Here is a 26463-nt window from a genome sequence, read left to right on the forward strand (position 1 = left end):
ACATTTCATTACAAACTTTTTCAAACTGAAAGCTTTTTAGGTGAATATGCATTTAGGCACCATCCAGATTCTACAGCTACTGTTCTACTAAACTTGCTTTCTCACAGCTTTTCATCCCACCATCCCCCCATCCTTTCATCAGTTCACCTCATTTGTTTGATGCATTTCAAAGTAAGTTGCAGACATCACTAAGCCTCCGCCTAGATACTTCAGCTGCATATCATTAACTAGAGTCCATAATTTGTTAACCAGATCTTTTTTATTCTTTTGAGGTAAATTTTATATACAATGGAATGCACAAGTCCTGTTATTCAGTGAGTTTTGACCAGTGTATACTCTGTGTAATCCAAACTCTTACCACGTCATACAGTTTGTGCCAGAAAGCTCTCTACGCCCTTCCCAGGTCAGTCCCTGATCCCAGTAAGTCGCTTGGGAAATCATATGCTTAGATGACCTGCAGATGTGACTTTTTACCACTATATTTACTGTCCTATAAAAAAAGCCACCCTCATTCTGTTGCTATTTTAAATTTTTATTTATTTTAATCTTTTTTCAGCTTTATTGAGTGATAATTGACAAAATTCGTATATATTTAAAATGTACAATGTGATGGTTTCATATAAATATACATTGTGAAGTGGTGACCACAGTCAAGCTAATTAGCATTCATTATTTCACATAGTTACCTTTTTTCTTTTCACCCTCCCACCCCCTCCCCCTGTCAACCACCTGTTTGTTCTCTGCGTCTATGAGTCTGTTTCTGTTTTGTTATGTTTGTCCATTTGTTTTGTTTTTTAGATTCCACATACAAGTGAAATCATACAGTATTTGTCTTTCTCTGTCTGACCTATTTCACTTAACATAATACCCTCTAGGTCTATCCATGTTGTCACAAATGAAAAGATTGCCTTCTTTTTTATGACTGAGAAATATATATATATATGCCACATCTTCTTTATCCATCAGTCTACAGATGAACACTTGCGTTGCTTTCATATCTTGGTTACTGTAAATAATGCTGCAATGAACATAGGGTGCATAAATCTTTTTGAATTATTGTTTTTGTTTTCTTGGGAATAATGCCCAGAAGTTGAATGGCTGATTTTTTTTTTTTTTTGAGGAACCTCCAGACTGTTTTCCATCGTGGTTGCACCAGTTTACATCCCTACCAACAGTGCACAAGGATTTCCTTTCCTCCACATCCTCTCCAACACTTGTAGTCCATCGTCTTTTTGGTGATAGCCATTTGGATAAAGTGTGAACTGATAGCTCATTGTGGTTTTGATTTATATTTCCTGGATGCTTAGTGATGCTGAGCATCTTTTCATGTGTCTGTTGGCCATCTTCATTCTGTTGCCATCAAATGAAGAAATCCTTTTCTAGATTTAGAGATGTAATAGTTTGCATGGTGGCAGAAACAGGAACTTAATGAGGAAATACTCTAATTCCTTTTCTTTTTAAACATATCTTGGATTTAGATTTAGGTAGAACCACTCTGTAACCCCACCCTTACCTTATGATAGATTTTGATTTCAAGGCCAGCCTACATTGGCTCAGTAAAAAAGACGTTTATTTCTCCAAGTCTGGTGGCCCTCATGTAGGATTTTTTAATATGAATATACAAGGTGCGAGGCTAGAAAATCTGGAGGGTTTTTTTCTTCTTCTTACTTTGATGCCTTTTTGCTGCTGTTGGAGGATTTGTGTTCTTGGGCACATCATGACTTTCTTAGACCTCAGTTTCCATGTCTGGAAAATAACAGTGTATCTCTTGAGGTCCCATCTCATTCTGAAACCCACTACTTTTTATGGGAAGGGAAGTTGTGAAGACCTGAGAAGCAAAAAGAATCTCTCTGCTACACAGACATACTTAAACAGTTCATCAATATTTTTTAGTCCAAAAATAACAAATGTTTCTGTAGCCTGGTAAGTTATTCCAGTTTAAATGTTCTTGGAACAGCTGGTTTCTGTTTAAAGGTTTCTGTTTAAATTATAACACAAAGTCCTTTCAGATGAATGACTATAAAGGGAAGCTGGCTTGATACATTTCTTTTTGTTTTGTTTTGTTTATATCGCTTGAGAAGGTTTTTTGACAGGATTTGGGATACAATTGTCAGAAGTCTGTTCCCCCCAGAGCCACCTCTGAGTCATTTCCACTATTTATGGACTAGCAACTGTGAAGAGTGGGATCATGTTTAGGCTTCTTCTTCTTCTTCTTTTTTTAATAACACATGATAAATGTCTTTAGGAGCTTATGTAATATATCCCAGAGCCTTCAGTTTTCAGAAGAGAACAGAGTCCAGGAAGTGACTTTTTAGGCCTTGTCCAGCTTGAAAGCATGTTCCTGAGTCTTAAGGTCATAGATTGTCAAAGTTGTAACTTGAAGAAAATTTTAACAGCCTTTGAAGTAAACCTGTTTTGTCTTGAAAAGTTGGGATTGTGCCTTCTAGATAAGGTCCAAGATCTCCATTTCATCTTATTTGCTACCTCACAAAAGCAACTTTTACTTTGGCTGACTTTTTTTTCCCTTGCGCATACTTAGGATTCCAGAGCCTCCATCTGGGCGGCTGTATAGCAGGGCGCTCCCCACAGACGTCTCTCTGCCTGTCTCTGTGCTGTATGGATTGCTCAACCTCCCGGGAGGGATGGAGTTTGGGCGCGAGGTGTGTTGCGTGTTGTTTCCTTTCCCTGAAGCGTTTCTGTCCTCTTTCCTTCATCTCTTTAAGAAGACTCATAATCTAGCGGTAGGGTAATAGCTCAGTGGTGGAGTGCACGCTTAGCATGCACCAGGTCCTGGGTTTAATTCCACTAAAAAAAAAGGAAAAAGAAGAAGACTCATAATCTAGCTCAGGCTTCTGCTTCGTTCACGAAGCTTTCGTTGTGCCACCTGCCAACAAAAAGGCCTAAAAAGTCTTGCACATGTTAAGTGGCCCAGCGCCCTCTATGCTCAAGGAGAAGGCCTGTGAGCTTTGCAGGGTGCATGTCCAGAGTGCTTTTCCTTTGAATCTGATGGGCTGGTGCTGAAATGTGAGTCTGTGGCATCGTCAGCTGGGCCATCCCTGCCACCTTTCCACTCTCCTGACCAGGAAGCTGCAGCCAGGCTTGTGAGTGTGTGTCAGGAGTTGAACTCAGGTAGCGTACTTTTCTCCTGTCAGAACCTCAAATCGCAAAGATTAAGAATTTTTCGAAAAATCCATTTGTCTCTTTCCCCAAGCAACAGAGTGTTGCTATAAAATTAAAAATAGATCACCAAATAGTCCTAACACAAACTCTCAGCATTCCTTAAGATAGAGCTCAAAAGAAAACCTGTCAAACATGTTGGCTTCATTCCTCAGGCAGAAAGTACTTGTTTTTCTCTATCAGTAGCATAACGAAGACTTTGCAGTTATTAGTAAGAATTTTTAAGAAGCTAAATAGATGTAGATATATTAAAATAGCTTAAAAATAATGTCTCTATTGAATTTTTTCAAATTTGACAGTTTAAATTTAGTCAAGATTTTATTGAGTACCATTTATGTGCTCAGGGCTATTTTATCGAGAAACAACAAGGTGGGGGGAGGGGTATAGCTCAGTGGTAGAGCGCCTGCTTAGCGTGCCCAGGGTCCTGAGTTCAATTCCCAGTACCTCCATTAAAATAAATAAATAGAATAAATAAAAACCTAATTACCTCCTCCCCCTCAAAAAAATGACTGATTAAAAAAGAAAAAGAAAAGAAAGAAACAACAAAATGAGTTGCCTATGGCAACTGAAGAATATAGATAAGGAAATTTTATTGTGTGTGTTTTTTTTAAGTTTCCTGTCATTAAATTAGCTTCAAAAATTTATAGGCCTGGGGGAGGGTATAGCTCAGTGGTAGAGGATGTGTTTCGCGTGCATGAAGTCCTGGGTTTAATCCCCAGTACCTCTATTAAAAAATAAATAAATAAATAAAAATTAGTAAACCTAATTACCTCCCCTCAAAAATTTAAAAATTAATAACTAATAAATAAAAATTAATAAATAAAAATTTTTTTCAATTTACAGGTCTAATTTTTCCCCTTTATATATCCTAAAATCCTAGAATGGCCCTGAAGTATTTCAGAAATTGGCTCCCCTTTTTCCCAGAGACAGCTATGATCCAACCTGTGTTTCCTTTGATTACTATCTGCAAGTCCAGAATCCTTTCATTACTGTCTCTTAGGTGAAAAAGGCTATCTCTAAGAGCACATGTGCTATATTGGATGTGGCTATATATTCAAGTCACAGCATTGGGTAATGTATATATATATGGCCTTATTTTCAAAAAAAAACTTGCAGCTTAGTTTCATTTTCATGAAATGAATGAATTATATACTAACTTTGATACTTTAATAAACTTTATCACCCCCCAAAATTATAGGAGTAATCATTTCATCTTATTTCTGTTTGACTTAAAAAGCAGATAAGAGCCAAAAATAAGTAGGAAAGCAAAAGAATTAACAAAATTATATTGTTTAAAAGAATGAAGACCCCTCCCTTTAGCTATGAAGTTGACAAACACTTCAAACACTCAACACAGAGAACATCCCTTCAGTGTCGGTATTCAGAAAGGATTGTTTTCTCTTTCTCATGTTAAAAGTTCTGAAACGATGCCCAGGGCCTCTCTGTAAGCACCATGCAAGCAGCATCTGGGCAGGAAGGATGATGCCGGAGGTTAGAAATACTTAACTGCAACATTGATTTGTTTCTGTCTGTTTCTCTCTCTCCCTCGCTGGCCTTTTTCCCTTTAATGAGGACTAGAATGTTTCCACATCAGTTAACTGCCTTCATAAAGCACCAGAAGGTCACACCAGCCCCAGACTGATCCTTTTCTTTGTGCCTATAATATAATTGGCTGATTGTGCCAGTGATGAGCGCGCCCCCTCCCCCAGCCCAGTCCTAGCTCCATGTTTGTAAGCCTCACTGCTGGTTTCCGAGGAGAGCAGCTCGGCTCGCTGCGCGCTTCCCGGCACAGGCAGTGCCACTGCGCAGGTTGATCAGCGAAACAGCATCCATTTTAATCTGCGGGGAGCCCCTGCCTTCCCAGGGCGTTCTCTCCGCCAGTGGATGCTCTGCGCTTTCCCTCCGCAGCCTCGCTGAGCAGTCCTGCTTCGGGGTCTGCGCCCTAGGATGCACTGAGATGGTACATCAGGAGAACTGTTCGTATCAGGTAAGATTTAAAGCCTGATTGAGAGGCCGGCATCCTTTGGGAGAGGAGGCCTTCCTCTTCCAAAGCAGCAGGTTGCCTCTTTCCGGATTTTCAAGGGATTTTGCCATCTTCCACTCCTGGCCTACATCGCATACAGTACCTGAATTGTAATTAGATTTTCTGGGGAGTAATGGGGCAGAAAACACTGCTTCTTTGGCCTTTAAAGCATATGTGAAATCCACTGAGGTGATCTGTGCACATTCTGTATGTCTGAGCAAAGAAGAGGAACTGCTTTGAACTGTAATTGAATTTAAGGGGCTTTGGAGAAGGCAAATCTGGTTGGAATTTCACATAGATAATATTGAAAAATATGATTTTTGCTCACTGCATAGGGCATGAGTGCCTTCACATCCAGTTTTTAAGATTGTCTTTAAGGGAATTATGTAAATAGGAAGTAATAATTGATGACCTGAGAGATTTTCAAAAATCAGCTGGCATGCACTTGACGTTTAAAGTTGCACTTGTGTGTCTTTCCAAACTTATTTTTACTAGTATGTTGTTTCAAATGGCTAGTAAATAAGAATTAAGGTACCAACATGCATAAACAACTCCAAACAGAAAAATTTTAGGAAGATATATTCATCTGTGTGCCCATTTGCTATCTATCTGGAGTTTTGAGTTAAACACTTGGATGATTTCAAAAGGCCAGTTCTGGAGTATTAATAAGTCTTTCCTGTGACTGAGACTGTAGAGGCAACATTGAAAGTATCCTCGTTGTAAACAGACAACGAGAATTTTCTCAAACAAACTGCTCTTTGCAGCAGTAAGCAGGGCTAGTCCAAGCCCTGGATAGTTAATGTCAGGGTATTACTCAACTGACCGACTTTAGAAGCTCTGAGGGACCGTTTCTCTGATTTAACAATGCCTCTTCCTTGTGTGAGGTAGGTTACCTGAGACCAGCAGGTGTTTCTTCTAAGATCGGATTTCACAGTGGTAAATGTATACAGGTACATCTCACAAGACTCAAGGCAATCTTTTCTCAGCTAACTGTGCTGAGAAAATATATTTGTATACTTTTTTCTCTGCTTAATCATTGGAATGTTGTCATTGTAGGCTTGTCTTACAGTATTTTCACTTTATGGTATATTTAGGTCCTTAGATCCTAGACATCAGATTTATGCTTCATGGAAATTTTTTCCATGAGAAAGGGGGCATGATGCTGAGGAAACAGCCAAAACTTGACTTACACAGAATACAGAGTTGGGGAGTGGAGAGCTGAGCCTACTTATGGCATGGCTCCAGGTGATTAAATTACTATAATAATTAAAATCCTTTTTCTGCTCACCTTTCAGAGAAGCTATGTGATGTAATTTTTGAAAGGCAAGATACTGTAAGATTATTCCCTATATCTTTTCATTAGTTTGAACATGGAATCACTGGTTTTACAAGTCAAAAATTGGTCCAGTAGCAGCAATTTCATCTGAAGAGGAGGGATTTTGTTAGCCCCCTGCTTCCAGAGGAAGACAGATTAATTTTATTTTACATGAACTGCAACATATTACACTGTCAATGTGTGTTCAATAGTTTTAAAATAGTTATTGCTTAGTTTCACAATAAAATTAAATGCATTAGGCAGATAATAATGGGCAATAGATTCTGCATCTTCATGGGGTTTTATAGACCTACCTTCCTGGGTCTGTCCTTTTAAAATGCTCTCCCTTGATTCATAACTCAGCCAAAGCAAAAACATTAAAGGATTGAAGCCAAGTCTCAATCCTACTTAGAACCTTAGTTTTAGAACCCACCTGGCACCATGTGCCTTTGGACTCAGAAAGTTCTTGGCTTGATTTTATCATGGTCACTGGTGATATCGACAGTGTGTTTGTTGTCGTTCAGAAACTTCCCCTTTTCATATATATATGAAAATATATTTATATTTATTTACATTTATTTATTTATTTACTCTCAAGGACGATAATGCAATGGTAAAGCAAATTCCTGGGTTAGTGTTTTAGTGAGTAGAAGGAATTTATTTGTAGGAGTGATTCCTTTCCTGCATAAATGTAAACCAAGGTCTCTTAGTGGCGAGTCCATGAATGGGGCTTCAGAGGCTACCCCTCAAACGTATTTGCCCGTTTTGGAGCACGTGCCTAGGTGTATGTTACTATTACCGTTGTTGTCATCATCATCATCATCATCATCATTAGAGCAATAACGTCCTCTAACTGGTGCTGCTCCTGCCCTTGCCCCCGTTCTGTAGTCTGTTTTCAACACAGTATTCAGAAGAGTCTTTTAAGACCTAAGTCAGAGCCTGTCATCATCTCAAAATTCTCCTCAGAGAAAAAAGCCCACGTCCTCCCGGGGCTCCCAGGACCTTACGTTTCCTCGCCCCTGACTCTGCACGAACTCCTCTCCCACGTGTCCCCTTCACCTCCCCACCCCCACCCCATTCCCCCCTCTTCCCGTGCCGGCCTGGCCCTGCACATGCTGCCCCTCCTGCCCAGGGTGTGTGTCCTTCAGGGACCCCCGTGTAGGGTTGCAGATTTAGCAGACAATCTACAGTGTTTAGGACATGCTTATACTACAAAAATTGTTCTCTGTTTATCTGGAATTCACATTCCCCTGGGCATCCTGTATTTGTCCTGTCCACAACCCCCATGGCTTACTCACTGGCTTTTCAGATCTTTGCTCAAATGTCACCTTCTTGTGTAGGCCTTCTCTGGACTTACTATGTCAACTTCCAACTCCCCAGTTCCATCCCAATATTTCTATGACACTCCCTAATTTATTTTTGTAGTTGGCACTCATCACCACCGATCAGACGACATAATGTACTTGTTTATTTTCCATCTCCCTCACTCCATGGACGCTCGCCAAGGGCAGGGGTTTTTATGTTTGTGTCCCTCTGCTCTCCCAGTGCTAGGAACAAGCTCGCAAACAATATGAATGGCTATGCCTACTGTATATAAAACAGACTAAGAAGAAAAGCACTGTAAATGTACTAGAGCGCTGTGCTTTCTTACATTTTGATGGCCATTGGGGTGACTTTCAATCCCCCTCCCTCCCAGCCCCCACCATTAGCCTGCACTGGTTTCATTGTCTGTGGGTCAGATTATCCCCTATTGTCACTTTTCTCATCTGTGAAATGGGATTTTTTCCTGGTTAACATACTGGTGTGAGAGTTGGCAGGTCCTTTCTGCATCTTTCCGCCTAAACAAGTCAGTCACCATGAATTAGGAGCCACCTTCTTCTGATACACATAAAGGGCTCAGTGAAGACTGTCAAGCAGCCCAGGGAAGCCATGCGTCACTTCACCTCCCAATTATTTATTGCTAATATACAGACATATACTTGATTCCCATAGACTGCTTTTGCAAATAGATGACTGTTTTGAAAAAGGGTTTCGCTGCTTCCAAGGGCTAGGTGGATGGATGCAGGATGAGACGGATGGATGCACTGTGTTTGTCTTTTAACATATGTTTTATTTATTTATTTTTTTAATTTTGTGGGAGAGGTAATTAGGTTTATTTATCCATTTATTAATTATTATTATTTTAATGGAGGTACCAGGGATTGAACCCAGGACCTTGCTCATGCTAAGCGCTGCACTCTACCACTGAGCTATACCCTCCCCACTAAATTACAGTGTTGTGTCAATTTCTGGTGTACCGTGCTTTGAACAGCCTAATCCAAGCAGGGATGATCAGAGAGAAATTCTCTGGCAGAATTTCTCATGGTGGTTTTGCTTTTAAAGGTTCTCACGTCGTCATCCTCTTCATGTGCTTCTCTCCCTCCCAGGATTTACATTAGCACAGAGGCTACTGAGGTGTATGTTGTCATTTTCAGTCGTAGCCGTGTTAAAAGATAGAGCTATCGACCTCCATTTTCCAGTCTTGGGAGGAAGCCAATCTCTTCAGGAAAGAGCCTTGCCCACAGCTTCAGGCCTGGCAGCCTTCAAGAGGCCAGATCCTTCTAAACGGTCTCTGATAGAAAGCTTTGAAATATTGTTCACTTGAAAGCACAACCTTAGGTCAGAGTTCCATTTTGTAAAAACTCCCAAATATTTTCTCCTCTTTCCCTACAGTTGGTTTTAGGGATTAGTGCGTCTATCAAAACAATGACATGCTTTCATCCCTGTCTTGCCAGGGCTTAAATTCCCTCATGACCACCTCCGACATAGAGCCCACCCCTCACATTCTTAGCTACTGTGGGAATGGAGGCTTAGAAGGGAAAAGGTAAAATGATACGAAGATGGCTCTCATCTTTTTCCTCCCTCGGGATCATAAAGAGACTCTTCTCCAAACACACACCTGGGCCTGAAGAAGCGCAATAGAAATCTTTAATGCTCCCCCATTTTCTTTAGGATAAATTTCAGACCCCTTTGCATGACATTCAAGGCCTAACCATGATCTGAACCCTGGGCAGAAACACACCTCCCTCCAAACCCTGCACTCCTGCACCTATGTTGCCATCAATTCACTTTCTTTGCGGTGATGCCTCCGCCTGGACGGTCTGCCACCCACACACCTGCTTCTACCTGTTGCAAGCTGATGCACCTTAAGGCTCAAATGCCACCTCATTCTGGAAACTTTCTCCTTCTCAGTGCACTTTGTTTTTACTTTTGTCAGATCCCATTTACAGCTAGTGACATCTAAGTCCGTATCCCCCATTAGACAACAGGCTTCCTGAGGGCAAAGGCACAGTTTTCATTTTCAGCCCTACACACAGAGTATGTGTTCAATAAATAGGTGTTGGACTGAATTGCATTTTTTGCAGCCGGTGCTGTCGTGAGTCCCCAGGATCAGGGTTTTGCATCCTAACAGCAGAGAGAAGCTCCAATGCGTGCACTGCAGCAGGGGGTTGATGAAGCTGACTCGCGACTCCTGGTACCTGGCTTATGAGCCTGTGTTGGCCATTTGCCAGCATCCCACATGTCAAGATGGGGGACAAGGAGCGAGGAACAAAAGGAAAGAGACAGACATCCCACCCTTCCCAGAGACAGTGCATTAAGAACGGGCCTCCGCACCTACCCCTCCTTCACCAAGAGAAGTTTCCCGAGATGACCCTCCTGATCATCCCCAAGCATTTTTCAAGATATCTGTGGTCAGTGGAGGCAGGTTCGCATCCTCAAGCCGCCTTTCTTAATAGATTGAATTTTGCAAAGTTTTCACAATCTTTTTACCATAGAGGGGGATCATTTTACTGCTTCCTGAAATACCAAATATTTCTTGGGCAAAATGTTTCAGCCTAGTTGAAGTGTCACATCCAGCACATAAAACAAAAGATGTCCTATGTTGGTCTCAAGTGCTAAAACTCAAGAGCATATCAATTTAAGTAGTACATCAAGATATTTTAAAAGTTCTTGCTGGAGAAAGTAGTAAACCGGTCTTCATGCCCAGATTGTGGTGGGTTATTTAATGGTTAACAAAGGAAATATAGTCTGTCCCTCTTGACACCAAGCCAAGTGAGGGCTCATTTCCCAACCCCCTCTTCCTGTGAATGAGAAAACAAGGTATCAAATTTGACTTCATTTAAGATTCCGCTCAATTTAAGCCTGGTTTCATCCACAGAAGGGAAAAAAATATATTGACCTAATGGAAATTTCATAGCATTTTAGTGCATTATTTGATACAGCCTTTGAAATCTAAGCTCAATGAAAAGTAAATAAATAAACTATAAGTTCAATGATGCTATTTTTCTGTCTTGTTCTATAGATTTTTATTTGATTGAGAACTTTGCTCCCCATAGTTAATAGTATCGACGAATACTTTTTGTCTTCATTCTTTTGCCTGGTTCGGGTGTAGCTGTGTTTTGCCCTGTTGAGACACTGTTTCTCTGAGGCAGTAGTAATGTATCTATCACCTTTAAAATTAAGAAAATAATTCTGGATATAAACTTATCTCCACTTGTTTTTAGTCAGTATATCTGAAAATCTAACATATGTTTTATCACAAAAGAAACACAGTTATCTGTCTAAATGTGGGAAAAAATCATTTCAACAAGGCTTCAGTTATGGGCCTGATCGGAAATAGAAATTTAGTACAAGTGCATCGCTCCTATTTAAAGTAGCACTGGGGCCTCAAACATCATGATTTAGACATCAAGCGATTTTTAAGAAATGAATATGCAATGCATATTTTAAGCCAAAAGCTTAGTATTTTTCTAGGAAAGTGGGTGGAGATGGGGGATGGGAAGAAAATGGGAACATTGCTGTGGTGCATATAAGTGCATCCATGATTTTTAAAGAATAGAGACCCCACTTTCCCAGACACACAGGCACAATCTTAGGTAACTAAGATTTCACATGCAGAAGCTCAACACTAATAGCGCCATATCCTACTATTTATTTATATTCTCTATACCAAGGGAAAATTTGAAATCTTGGTGTACTTAGTATTCCCCTGTGCGCTATCTAGAAGCATCAGAAATTACCAAGCTTCTTGAAATAGAAAGTACTTTGACGAAATTGCTTGAATTCAGAAGAAAATAACCATCAAAAGACCTAGTGACAATCAGTGTATGTAGGAGGGCCGCTAATGGGAAGAGAATTCTAAGAACAAAGGGAAACATGATGAGAGCATTAATGTTGGGCCCCCTCGGAAGCTGTGCTGCCGTCGTCCAGGTGACCACAGCCGAGTGTCTTACGCTCAGGCTTTCAGCTGGATAAGAAGATTGATGTCTCTGGCCCTCAGTTTTTCTGATATGGGTAAACCACTGGCATTCTGTCTACTCCCAACACATTCAACCTCCTCCACTCCACACTCCCAATGCCATTATTTTAACTTTTTAAACCTACACTGAAAAGTCCAGTGCAAAATCACATGCAGATTTTCATGGTTTATCTAGCTATCAGACTACCTTATTTGAAAAGCAAAGCAAATTTAGACAAACATTGCACGGAAGGGGAAAAGTTATTTTTTTGGAAAGATATAAACCAGGTGTCAGTTTGTATAGCACGTGGAATTTGGATGTTAGGGCATAAGGAAGGGCGGTGGGAGGCTAAAGGGTTAATCGGGATGAGGTAGAGTTTCTATTGATGAATAGGAAAATCTTTTGACAATGCATAAGTGATTTCTCAGTAATGGGGTTGGTGTTCTCAGAGTCAATAATTTCCACCAGTGGCCGATAATGATCATTTAAAAGCATTAGCTCACATGACCAGTGCGCCTTGACAGGCAACTGAAGCTCTCCGTTCTAGTCCTTGAATTTCAGGGCAGGGGGGCGAGAAGAGGCCCTTTCAACCTCTGAGATTGTAAGTGGCTATGTGTACATTTTCTAAGGGGAATCATTAGTATCTGGGTCCATGTTTTGCCAGCACAGTTCGTTTTAGAGAGGGCAGCAGGAGAGGAAGGAACCAGAGGAAATTCTCTGTAGGGAGAAAGAGTGGCTGTTATCCTCGTTTGCATAGCTACTGCAAAACCGCCAAACACTGTCAGCTCAAGCCTTCCGAGGTGGTGTTTTGTTTTGTTTTTTTCCATTCCTGCGTTCATTTGGCCCTCATGGAAGTGAAATTGATTAGTGTTGATCCCAAGCACCTAAAGCCAGGATCTTGCCATCATGCCTAGAAATATGATCTAAAATAGAAGGATAATGACTTATAATGAATTTTTTTCAAGGTCTAGAGCTGTGCTCCTAAAATTTTAAGTGCACTCAAAAATCTTAGAGTTCTTTTCGAAGTGCATTTTCTGATTCAGCCGGTCTGGGGTGGGACCTGAGAGTTTGCATTTCCAGTAAGCTCCCGGGTGATGTGGATACTCTGGTCGGAGGACACACTTTGAGAGGGAAAGCTCTAGAAGACATCAAAGGTCAGTCCACGTGTTAGGAAAATATCAGACATTTTAAGCCAGAACAAACCATCCAGACAGCAGTGGTACAGCGCCTTCTGGATAGGGTCTGTGCTATGAGCCTGTATGCCAAGCACTTCTTTAGGGAGGGTGCAAAGTGAATCCACCACCACTGGGGTCCAAGGTTCAGGAGATGTTCTACTGCTTGCCTCTGTATAGTACTTATTAGGGAATCACTTATGCCAAGAAAAGCTGTAGAAGGTAGAGGGGGGAGTGGTCTTTATTTCTTTCTTAGTGCTACTCCTTGTTGCTATTGTATGGCTGAGAAATTTCCATCTCGGATTTTGAGATGCCCTTCTGCAAAGGGTACTAGCTTATTAATGTATGTGCTTATATGTATAGATGTATGTATGTGGTCAATATATTATTAGTGTATTTCAAGTAACTGGATTATGTGTATGCAGATGCATAATTAATAGTGAGAGTTCAGTAATTTTAACTGTCTATTTCAGACAACCCTGCTAAAGTCAAAAGATGTCAGCAATTAGGATTATAGTTTTACGTATTTTACTAGGTCTTATAAGATCTAAATTTGTATAATTGCATCCATGTTAGCTGTTGATTGTAGGTAGGATACTAACCCCGGTAAGAGGGTGAAATTCCTCAAATTCGTGGTAGGCCCCCTCCTTCAACGCAAGCAGACTCATTTTTACCTTTTGAATGTATGTGGTTTCCAGAGAAGATCTGGGTTGAAAAGCACTCTTATGAGCTATTCATGTTTCCTCTGGGGGCGGCACTCCGAGGAAAGACTGTAAGCAACACATACCTTTCTCCTCTGTTCACATATTTATTCAACAGCTCTTCATCGTCCACTTAACGTGTAGAAGGCAGTGTCTAGACGCTGTAGAGAAAACGAGCTGAATAAACACAAATTTCTGCCCCCTTTGAGAAAGGCTAGCAACCCTAACGGTGTTGGAAGGAAACCCTTGTGGCTCTGAAAACAACAAGGTAAACTCGAAAGGAGAATTCACTATGCAGTGTGCTAAGTCATGACCATCAGTGAAGGAGCTTTTGTTTCCTATCTTGAGATCTGACCATCAGGGGATAGCGGTGGTACACACTGCTGTTCCAGGTGTGTGATTTAGGAAGTCAAATCCATATGTGGTATTGCTGTGTGAGACCTGCCGGAATTCACTCTGTATTAAATCCTGATTTTTAAAAACTATGCTTGATGATTTAATTGGGTACAGTTGTTTCTTACTGGGACAGCCAGTGGGAGGCGGTCTAGCACGCCTGTTGAGAACGTGGCCACAGACACAGAGGGCCCAGGGTCAAATTCGGGCCTGGCCATCAGCAAGAGACTGCGCCAGTGGCGAGTAGTTATCCTCACTGGGTTCTCACTCCACTATAAAATGCAACTGATAATAATATCTACCTCAGAGCGGTTCTGTGAGGGGCAAAGGCATATGTAAGAGGCATGTGTAAAGTGCCTTCAAAGCAGAGCATCCTTTATTTTAACCACAAAACCTTAGCTTTGGAGAATTCTTCGGTGTAGGGAACACCCACCCTGGGGGAGCACTTGGTGGCCAGCATGGCCTTACAGGCCACGGTGTACTGGGCTTCTCACGTGCAGATGGTGGGACCCTCGTCCAGAGTGAGGGTCCTGGGGTCTGGCTGAGAGTAAGACAAGGGAGATCTCTGCTAGGGAGACGCTCTGCACGAAGGCAAGTGTGGCTCAGGAGATGCAACTTGTCATCATATTGTCTGACCGAGGTGCAAGTCATTCCCTCGGGGTGTCTGAGGCAGGGAGACGGCGGTGGGGTGAAGGGAGGCCTTGGATCTGGGTCAGGGGCTGCAGAAGAAGGCATTTGCTTTCATTGCCATGAATTACATTGAGACACAGTTAGGCCACAAGTCTCCTACAAATTGATTTTTTTTTAATTTGTGGAGAGAAGTAGTAGACAACTGAATGTGACCATGTCAGCAGTGGTTCAGATGCCAATTTATGATACATTAGGAGTTGAGGATTAACAGATACACATTACTATATATAATATAGACAAACAACAAGGACCTGCTGTACAGCACGGGGAACTACATTCAATTTCTTGTAATAATATGTAATGGAAAAGAATCTGAAAGGTTTATACATATCTATATGTACATGTATAACTGAATCGCTTTGCCGTACGCCTGAAACTAAGTGTAAATCAACTATACATCAATAAAAACAACTGAAAAGAAAAAAACTCTTAACAGTGTTGAGGTTGGTGAAGAAATCGCATTGGGAAGCCTGTCGACTGGTACATTCGCTGCTTTCTGCCTGAGCGTGTCAGAGCGTAAGATTGTGCTGCTAGACGGGGCCTTGGCCTCTCAGTTCTTCTTTGGCCCATTTCTCCCGCAAACAGTGACTTAAAAAAAAAAAATACTGGTTATAGAGTTCACAGCCACAGTAGTTCCATAACGAGGAGTGTGCGTTTGCGTGTGGACTTCTGTTTGTCTGCTTCTTGCATCAAAACATCCTCCAGCTGTGGGCCTTTTCCTCCTCTGTATGTGAAGCCAGTAAACAAAACGCAAAGCCATGGGAAAAGGGTAGACAGAGCAGCAGAAAGGAATGTCCTCTTTTGTGAAAAACCCACCACTGGCGGAATTTTAAAGAAAAGTTGATGGATCTTTTTCTCTCGCCTATATTAATAGAACAAAGCGCCGATCCTGGGGCAGTGGGTCCTTCTCTGTGTTGGAAGTAAATTTCATTCTTGTTCTAGGGTTTTTCCCTGAAGATGAGACTCTCACATCTGATTTTAAGAAACGATTGTTTATGGGAAAAGGCAGGCGGGTGGGGTGGGCAAAGCTAGCATCTGTCTTACAGGTTAGCTTTAAAATTATACTGTTTAGTTTTGTCATGGGATACACCCGGCTTTTAACTCACCAGTGAAGTCTGCGAGGCTGGGCTTTTGCATCTATTTTTATCCTGTACACTCTACCCTGGTTCAGAATAAGGTTGCTGGATTCCTCGCAGAACTCCTGTCCACACTCAGCCCTGGACGGGAAAGTTGGGGAGTTGAATCAGCTTTTTCTTGATTGGGGGTTGGAAAGGTACTGGGGAGAGGAATCTAGACGAGATCAAAGGTGGCAGCAGACGTGGGAAGGCTGGACTCTCCACCAGCCGTGTGTCAGAGCAGAGGGAGCCTCGGAGAACAGCAGCCGCCCCTGTGCCAGAGCACAGGACAGACGGGGAGGCCGGGCGGGGCGGTGTCTCTGGGACAGAGGGGGCCAAGGTCACCGCACGGCCAGACACAGACTCTTAGCTGGCTCTCCATGGCAGCATGAGCGGCCACCAGGGTTCTGGACAACTTCAGCCTATCAGGATTCATGGGAGGTTATTTCTTAAGTGAAATTCTAAAGAGTTAAAGGATGAATTTGGACAGTGATGGAATGGATGACATCATCAGTCAAGAATCCCCATTGGATATGGAGGGGAATTATAAAAAGGTAAGGGGAGAGAGCTCTTTTGTTTGTAAACAATCGGACCATTTTTCTAACGGGGAGAAAGATCACCCTTGAGGAGTGGCCAAATTCCACACTCAGTGGCCATTGCCGTAATATATTCAGGAAAGCTGAATGCACAGAATCAAATGCATTGAGCTGGGACAGTTCTTTCTACTTTCCCCAGCTTGTATTCATTAATATATTATAGCAGTAACTGGAAGACACATGTTGTTATTCTGAGGTTGGAAAAAAAAATCTGTGATGCAATAGTTTGTAAGCAGGCTTTTTATGTAAAGGAGTAGTTTTAAAATTATTGACATGTTGACAGCTTACCTGCAAGAAACAATTACTAGCATGTGTAATCTATCTAAGTTTGACCTTATGAAAAATATAAAGTTTTACTAAGAGAAGTGTGGAATTTAAAAAAATTGTTACCATGTCTGCTAATTCTTTGCTTGCCTTTTTATTTGGGAAAGTCAGTAAATATATTTTTGGTATGTTTTATATGGTCATTGTCTGGTAATAACAGGCCCAAGAAAAAATAACTTTAGTTATACGGGTGAGGTTGTGAAATTAAACTACAAGTATATGCTTGTCTGTCCACAGAAGGCTAAACACTACGTCCACCCACCTTATTATTTTCCGTAAGTCAAGTGTGGGTCACAACACAGCACAGTATGAAGAATTAGGGCCCTTCCATCATGGACTGGAAAGAAAGACCTCTTTTCTCTCAGAGGCCAATATCCTAAAACAGTAAAACTTGCTCCTAAAATTTTAATTTGATCCAAAATATGTCACTAACTTTTTTCCCCCTAGATTGAGATGGAAACTTCTATTTTGATAGCGCTTTAAGAATAATAATGTAAAATATGGCAGTTTAGATCTTATAGCCATAATTATGTGTGAGTATGGGGGCTGTTTTAAGTATATACTTTCTTAGAGCAGTTTGCAATAGTTTATGTTCTTTCTCCAGAAGCTGACGTTTAAATATGGTTTGAGTGACCTGCCACGTTGCTCTGCATGCTTTTCGTCCCTTGTGATCCCCGAGAAGGAAGTGAGGGCCCGAGGGGATAAGTGCTCAGAGTCCTGAAATCCTAACACCTCTCCGATGTCCCCTCCTGCTGGAAGTGGGTGTACAAAAGATACTTGGGACCCTCAGTAATCAGAGTCCGTCACTTACCCCGCCCAGTAGAACAAGAGCACAGTTCTCATCCCACCTCTTTCTTCAGTGCCCAAGGCTGGTCACGGTTTTCCTTGTCACAGCATTTCTCAGGGAGGAAAGTGTAGGTCGGTTGGCACTTAGGAAAAGTGAAAGCCATGCCGTTGCTAATGCAATGACAATAAAGTAATGTCCACTATAGTTTTATCCTGCTTAGAAACTGGGAGCCCAGATGCCTGGAATGACTGAGCGATGATACGCTGGCAACCTGATACAGCGCTGACTAAAGGGACAAACATGTTAAGGCTCAAGTAGCTTTAAAACATCAACAACAACAGCACAGAGCTGCACTGTGCAGCCCTCTATCCCACTAAGGCAGGGGAGGCCACGTGTGGCTTCGGGAGAAGTGCTATCTGCCAGGTTAGTACACAAGACCACTGGATGAGACTTCTAGATGTGTAGGATGCCCGGACACCAGTCTGCGTTGTTCTGGACCCTCAACATGGAAGTTGTTCTCTCGTCATTTCAGCTTTCTAACTGCCTTTCTCAGGCAATGTGCTTTCAAATATATGCATATCATGCATAACAGGCTCCATTTTGCTAAAAAAAAACCCACTGTTGATCATTTCAGTAAGAATTTCTAGTAAAACAAGGCCTCATATACTTTCTTAAAAATACAAAGAATAGGAAAACAATGACCTAATATAAAAATTACTTTTCCTAATTAGCATCTTCCTTTTCTGAGTTGGTTTTTTCCTCTAATGTTTTTGCTGTTTGCTTGACTAAGTAGAAAATTAAATTAGATGCCATAAAGCAGTGGTCTGCAGGCTTTTTTGATCTCATATTCATCAATAAAATGTTTTTGAGCCCATGCCTCTAACACACATATATTCTATTCATAAATTACAGATATATACCACTATAAAAATTTGTATGTATAAAACATATACAATCATCTCTTGGTGTCCACAGGGGATCCAGGACCCACGCAGATACCAAAATCCCATGATGTTCAAGTCTCTTATATAAAATGATGTGGTGTTTGCACATAATCCACACACATCCTCCAGTATACTTTAAATAATCTTTGGATTACTTATAATACCTGCTACAGTGTAAATGCTATGTAAATAATTGTGAAAAACAATGTAAATGCTATGTAGATAGTTGCTGGATGGATGGTAAATTCATGTTTTACTTCCTGGAATTTTTTTCCAAACACTTTCAGTCTGTGGTTGGTTGAATCTGCAGATGTGGAACCCACAGATATCGAGGGCTGACTGTATACAAATAGATATTTTTTAGAATAAGATGTTTAAAATATAAATAAATATAAAAGTTTTAATAATTTCTTCTTTCCCATTCTGTCACTTTGAGGTCAATTATCCAAAACAGTTGGAAAATTGATATATCCCTGCCTGGGTACAATGGAATTTCCTATACCAGTTGCACTCATAAATGTCACATGCATTAGGGATTATTTTACAAGATCGTTTTAAAGTCAGACAAACAGCCTTCAGGGGAAAGGTCACTTTACAATAACTAGAATTAGATTCCACCCAGGCAAAGGAAGGAAAAGAGTACGTATCTGTTCTGTTTCCTTGGGGAAGGTCCTGATGGTAAGAAAGATGTTTCATTGAGGATCTCTGGTTATTCAGTAATAGTAGTAAAACTGAACTCAACAGAAAACACATCTTAGTATCTAAGACAGAAAGTCTGCACCTTGGCAGAGTCTGAGGTGTGACTGTTCGGCCCATTACAGCCTTGCCTTGCTCTGAGCAACCTCTGACCCTCCGGTCACACAGCCCATTGTCTTCAGGACATGGAGGCACAGAGCCTGCCGGTCACCATCCTTCAGCCATCATCGCCAAGACCCCTCCTGTGTCCCTGGCATTGTGTGCAGGGGCCAGGATCCCAGAAGGGAGGCTGGGCTTTCCCTCGGCGAGCTTACAGCCCACGTGGGGAGGCACACAAACAAGCAAGCTGCCTTGGAATTGATCCTGCCTTGAAGAGCGATGAGACAGGCAGCATGGACCTAGAAAACACGCAGCCTGGGCCATCTCAGGGCTGGGGAAAGATCCCGATTATACCAATGGAGAGAGAGGAAGGAAATCAAGAAAACTCCACATGAAATACAGCAGAAGACTGGCTCCCACTCTGTCCCAGAGCAAGGCAAACACAGGGAAGCCAGTCTTGCCCTCTCTCCCCAGCAGAAGGAGCCCTGGGCAGGGCACGTGTGGCCGGAGGTTGGGAAAGCCGGCTCGTCTTGGCTTTGTCTCTCTGAGGTGCTGTCTCTAGTGTGGTGCATCCAATTATGGTGAAAGATTAGGGAGGAGCCTGTGAAAAAATTAAAAGGCTGGAAGGAACAATATTTAACGTGAAGCCCCAGCTGCGCCTCATGTTTTTTTAAAAAGGTGAATGGAAATGACTGCTTGAGATAAACTGCCATAAACAGGAACCCAGAATGCCAGCTGCCGTTCCAGACGAGCGCTCTGCCCTCCCCACACAATTACGGAGGAAAAGCAGCCGTCGACCTCCATTAACCCTCACGTCCTCCTGTCTGTAAGGGCTGAATCCGCCTGAAGAACTCTGTTAAGTTACTGAGCCCTGGCGCCCAGCCCCACCTCAGCCCCCTGGGGACAGTCTCTTCCACTTTCTGGGCCAGAGTCTTCCTTTTCATTCCAGGGAGGAGTTGGCTGGGCTGGTTTTAGGTTTTGTAAATACGAAGCTTCTTGGCTCCTGGTTCGAGCTCCCTTGCATCATACAGCCAGATCGGTACACCTTGGTGAGCCAGCATGGTCAGGGAGTGGCTTCTTCCGAATAACTAGATTTTCCGGCTGTGTGGTGTGTGAGGTGTATCTCAGTTTTAAAAATAAGCCCCCCACACACATTTTGGGAGGAGGGTGCGGTTTTTTTTTTATTTGAGGTAGAATTCACGTACCATGAGATTCACCATTTCAGTATACCCTTTGATGGGTTTTAGTATATTGATAAGGTTGTAAAAACCATTACTGTCCAATTCTAGAACATTTTCATCAGCCCCACCACAAGAACCAACCCTGCAGCCATTAGCAGTTGCTCCCCATTCCCACCTCCCCCCACAACCATTAATCTGCTGTCCGTCTTTATGGATTTGCCTGTTCGGGACATTCCTGCCTCTCTTCTATCCCTTTCTCCACTCTTCTCAGCAGCTGACCCCACCCTCCCTTTAATATTAGCAACAGCTACTATTTAATGAGTTTCTCTCTGTGCCAAGCATCTGTGTAGTATTTGATTTAATCCTTGAACTAACCGAAGAAATAGGCACCTTTATCTCTTTTTTCAGAAAAAGAAACTGGGGCTTGAAGCGTTTCTGGAACTCGCACTAAGTATCTGAGTCAAGATGCTAACTTCAGTCTTCTTGGCCCTGAATGCCCTGCTCTCTGTTCTGGTCACACACCTGTCTGTGTCCAGCTCTCCCAGATCCTCAGTCCACCCTGACGTGGGAGAGGGAGGATACCAGCTTCCTGGCAGTTGATTGCCGCTTGGCTGTTTCATAACCATGTAGTAGGTGTTTTGGACGGTTGTGTTCTGACAGTGATACGGAATGATGAGGTGGCTTTACAGGTCTGTGAAACGGCATCTGCTAAAAGTAGTCCCCAGATAACACTGTTCTGTGTGAAAGTCTCTGGAGCCAGTCAGCTGAGAACCCGAAAGAGCTCGGGGTGCGCCCAGCAGTTCACATTTTGGATATGCTGCTCAGTGGGGAGAAAACTTGAGTTTTCACATGGATCCCTTTGGGATTTAATGTTGAAGCGCTCCCACCACAGGGGTCGTCTTTGTGGATTGCACCTGGGGCTCCTTTACCTCCACCACGTTTCCCATTCAGCCAGGAAGTGGCTAATGGACTTCAGTCCCAGCTGTTTGTTAAATACCTTTGCTCCGGTCCTTAGCAGTTAGAAACTCAAGTTTTAGGGAGTCCGCGTGACGGCACTTCCATCTGCCGTGTTTATTTATGTCCTCTCTCTGTAGCTCGAGGACAAGGAATGCAGTCAACAGGCAAAACCATCCTCAGGGTTAACTAATTGTAAACAGACATCTCCATCCTCTGGCCTGGCATGCCAATATTCTTGATGTTGGTGGATTCTTAAGTAGAACAGCTGTCAGAGGACCCTCCTTGGATGCCTGTCCTGGCCTTTAGGTATCCAAGGCCAGCTCTCCCAGGAGGACTGACGCTGAGCACGCTGAACCCAGGCCTCAACATTGCCCGACAGCCCAGCCTGACCCCTAGTCCAGAGGACTTGTTTAGGCAGATGGGTACAGGATGCAGTGATAAGAGATTTCAACCACATTTCTGGAAACCCTTCTGGACTGTTGAGTGTAAGTATCTGAAGTGGAAAATACCAGAAAGACAAACTAAAAACAGACAATCTAAAAACAGACAATATCCAATCCGTGATACCATGGAAAGATACTAGGTTATTTAGCTTATATTTCCACTGATAATTGAAAAGCTCCTCCCAGGGGATGAAATAAGATGCAAGAACTTGAAATAACCTGCACAGAGCAAGGATTTCTTCCCCTGACATTCAAAAGCATGCAATCTATATTCTTACAGGATTCTGTTTTCATATTTTGATCTTGTGACAAATCCCTGGTTGTCTCATTGAGAAAATAATTAGAAAGTACCACCAGTATATTTTGGGTTTTCCTTTTTATTTTTTTGTTGTTGTTGTTTTAAAGAAATAATAAAATTTAATAAAATTGACCTAATTAGCAAATAAGTTCTGTCATTCCAGTTCCTCGTATTTAAAAGCCTCAGACTCCTCCACACTGGAATGCTGCCTATAAATGTTGGAGTAAAGATGTCTTTCTTAAGCCAAGGAAAGAAATAAGAGTGTCTACCATTCTCCTAAAGGAAGAGATCTTTTCCACAGGGAGCTCCAGCATCCCGGTCACATTCCCTGGTGGATGCAGCTAATGGCCATGATGCCAGATATCACCAGGCAATAGATTGCACCGAAGCCAGGGGATCAGTAATTGCTTCAAAACAGGCATCCTGGCAAGGCCTTGGCAGAGGCCAGGCGGCTACAAATGAGAAGCACCTGCGTGCAGAGTCTGGCCATTCCATATGCAACAGATCTGTGTTCAGTTAAAGAACCACCTCTGTGTTTCATCCAGCTCCCTTGTTCTGTTCAGATGTTTAAAGCCATGATTCTCAAAGTGCTTGAACCAGCATTGTCTGGGGACTGGTTAGAAATCCGCTTTCTCAGCCCCGCCCCAGACCTTCTGAATCAGAAACATACTCTATGGTTCTGCAAGCCGTCTGGGGGATTCTCGTGCATAATCAAGTGTGAGCATTACCGGTTGAAAGAAATTTCTGACGAGAGACAGGGCTGTGCTGTGCGTGCAGCCACCTATGCAGTTCTCCACTTGGCACGGCGGGGCCACAGCGACCTCCCTACACCCGAAGTTCCTTCCTGGGCCTGGGGGACCAGAGTATTACTCCTCAGCTCCTGGGATGGCATAGCCCCCATCCCGTAGGAAGTTCTTCCTCAGTGGCACATTGCTTTCCTTTTTCCCATTGGTGGAAAATGCTTACATCACTGCTCTAACGCATTTCCTAAGGCCTGTGTGTGACACCCAGGTAGAAGATGGGGAAAGAACGTTCAAGCTCCAGAGGCTTCTTCAAGAGAGGGAGAGAGGACCAGGTGTGAGACAGCTCACCCCTCACAACTCCTGTGGCTTGTTAGGAATGCAGGGTGTCAGGCCCGGCCCCTGAATCAGAATCTGCATTTTAACGAAATTCCCTGGGTGAGCACGGACTGAGGTAACAACTTCAGCACGGCAGAAGGGAGGCTGCTGGAAGGGGTGTCTTCCGGGACTGGGAGTGAATTGAGGCCTGAGACAGCACCGTAGATCAAACACATCCAATAACAGCAGGCGATTTCAGTTCCCTTGGAGAACAGGTAAAAGGAAGAAATAGTGGCACTGGGGAGGAGGGGACGAGATGGAAGGCAGGAGTTTGGGGGAGACAGTTCCCTTTCCCACAACTGAACCCTGTCCAGGCCCAGGTCGCTGCTGCACGCAAGCTGACACCTGCCTTTATCCCCACAGCACCACTGTGCCACTCACATTTGCTGGGCCCCCTGATTCTCTCAGCCAAGCTTCCTTCAATATCTTCCTCCTTTGGGGAGTTGAAGGAACCCCTTCATCTTGGTCAGACAGGCCCTTTCCTGTCCGTGCAGGGATGAGCATCTGTGCAGGAGTCAGAAGGAAGCAGCTGTTTGCAGTGTCCTGAGCACCAGCTGGCTTTAGATTTAGGCTCCGGATGAGATTTCCCAAAGTGTGCTGAGAACCCTAGCGCCCCGCAGCTGCCCCCAGGAATAGTTTGTCAATTAAATTTTAGAAATGCAGAATATACCCAATCTTCTGCTTATAAATGTATAAGACTAGCGTGTGAAAGATGAGGAGGCTCTGCTGCAGAGACCAGAGACACCAGGATGCTGCAAGCAAGGTGAACTGGGCCAGAGGGACGAAGGCAGGACGGGAGGAATGGCTCAGGAGTGGTAACCGGTGTCTAAGGGACAGGGACACACCACATCCCAAAGGTAGTAGGGAAAAGACTTGGGGACATACCGGATTTGGAGATGAACGCTATCTACCAAAGCAGAACGTTGGCTCTTTTGTTTCTTTTACCACACACCCTTCTTGGTTCTTGTCAAGTTTGGGCACTTGCGTCAGGACAGTGGCACGGTGGGAAAGGCTGATGGGCAGCGGTCGGGGTCGGGCAGTGCTCCACGGTCAGTGTTCAGAGATCATGGCTCTCAGGGCGCCCTCGAAAGGCACTGTGAGCCTTACCTGCCCAGGCACAAGGGGTGGCAGTAGGGAATTCAACCACAGGCCAGAACAAACACTGCCTGTGGCTGGGCAACAGGCTTGTGAGCACACGTGACTCCTGATAATGGTCTCACTAGTCTTTCTGTCTCAGTGATGAGCCACTCTTCCCCAGGTGCCCTCGTGCTTGTTGCTAGCAATATCCATATTGGATGTTTTATTTTTGCTTTATGACAGTATTTCCCAAGGCTGTTTTCGGAATGGATGTGGCTCTGCTCGCCATAAACACAGTCGAACAATGTAGTTTTGAGTCAGCCCTTTTCCTTCCCTGGTTCTCACCCTGGGGCAGCTTTGGGCTTTGGGGGATTGGAGGCCATAATTGCCCTGCAAGTGTAATTCCTTAGAGGACAGAAGAACTTTGAAACCACACACACACACACACACTTTATACGTGTGGGCAACTGGAAGGAAATCAGGTTCCAGTTGTTGAATTTTAAGATGTAAACTGTTTTACTAGTCAGTTGAATCACAGTTACTTGAAGTGTTAGGAATCACATTTGTTTCAAAAGGAAGATTGAGCACTGGGGTCAAGGAGCGTGGCTCTGATGAGAAGGTGTTTGTGCTGTAAATATTTGTGGTTATAATTAGGCCTGTGGTGTGTATGTTGTGCCGTTAAGTGTTTCTCCTTTTCTAAGAAAGCATCACATCCATCTCAGGAAAGAAATAGATCCGTCACTAAGTCCCACATCGTATCTCCAACGTGATGTCTGCTGTTACCAGCCCGGACACCTGACTCAGCGATGTGGAGGAGTCGTGTGGAAGAGGGGCAGGAAGATCTAGCACCAAAAAGATGGACTTGACTCCTAGCTCCTCTGTCTAACAGTGGGGTGATCTTCCTTCACCCTCCTTCGCCTTCATCTCCAGAGCAGGAATGTGGGGGGATTAATCGTGACAGTTACCATCTATCGCAGATTTACATCACCGTGGCCCGGGTACTGCTACTAAGCCATTGACCTAAGTGTCCTCATTTGGTCCCACCCACATCAAGTGAGATGCTTTACCTCTGGACTGGGAAGGGCTTTCCAAGCACAGAGCCAGCAGACACTTCAGAGGAAGCACTGACTTAACTATATAATAACACTTAGATTTAAAATTCAAAAGAACTAATCAGATGCTTAATATAAAATTTTCAAAACTATCAGACCTTTACAGAATAATAAGCAAAGCTTAGAGAAAAGCAAGTACATTAACTGAAAAAAATTAAATATTTAATCTCACTGGTAAGCAAAGAAATTAAAATAAAAAGAATAGCACTTTGGGCTGATCATACTAAAAACAATAGCACTCTTTTTTTAACATGGAAATACTCACTGTGAGCCAGGATATAGTGGGAGCTGCACCCTTTTATGTTGCTGGTGGGCATGTCAATTGGAACAGATTTTTCTCTCCAGCAATGTGACAGAATGTGTCAAGAGCCTCAACAAATGTTCACACTCAGCTGATCTGGTAATTCCACTTCCAGGAACTTATCCTGAGGAAATAATCAGACATGTGGGCAGGAATTTATGTAAAAATACTAACTTCTATGTAATTTTTATTTGGATACAACCCAAATAGCTAACAATAGAACATAATTCCGTAGGAGAGAATGATATGCATCCATTGAAAATTGTATTTGTGAAGAATTTTGTATGAATGAGGGAAATTCTCAAAATATAATAAATGGTGTGATCTTAATTTTATTAAAGAAAAAAGGGAAAAACACACACAGAAGATAAAAAAACTAGAAGGAGATACACCAAAATGTTAGCGATGATCTGTGTCTAAGTGGTGGGATTATGGTGACTTGTATATTCTTTAAGCTTTTCTTATTTGTTCCGTGGGATCCAGACAAGAAGAGAAGGGGAAAGATTGTGTATTATAAAACAGCCCTCTTTAAACTGTTCATGAAGTGTTCCAGTATAAAAAAATTGTAATTGGTGCAAATAGAAATATTTTTAAGGCTTTCTCCACTATCTGTGGCTTTAGGGTACCAAGTAAACCAGGAAAGACAGACACAAAATCAAGGGTGC

The 26463-nt window shown here is 42.8% G+C and overlaps 1 protein-coding gene across 8 annotated transcripts in view; it reads left to right on the top strand.

The window, feature by feature from the left end:
• Positions 1–26463, top strand: part of SCHIP1 (schwannomin interacting protein 1) — a 141560-nt gene that overhangs the window by 84527 nt on the left and 30570 nt on the right. Inside the window, exon 1 of one of the 8 annotated variants that reach the window (XM_072960078.1) lies at positions 4880–5164. The exons of 6 other annotated variants lie outside the window; for them this stretch is intronic. In XM_072960078.1, coding sequence (XP_072816179.1) covers positions 5135–5164 — 30 coding nt within the window. In that variant the 5' untranslated portion in view covers positions 4880–5134. Of the gene's footprint in view, positions 1–4879; positions 5165–15919; positions 16420–26463 lie in introns of those variants that run through there. One more of the 8 variants, XM_072960071.1, reaches the window with a different exon arrangement.

The sequence above is a fragment of the Vicugna pacos genome, chromosome 1, assembly GCF_048564905.1.
Source record: "Vicugna pacos chromosome 1, VicPac4, whole genome shotgun sequence".
Lineage (NCBI taxonomy): Eukaryota > Metazoa > Chordata > Mammalia > Artiodactyla > Camelidae > Vicugna > Vicugna pacos.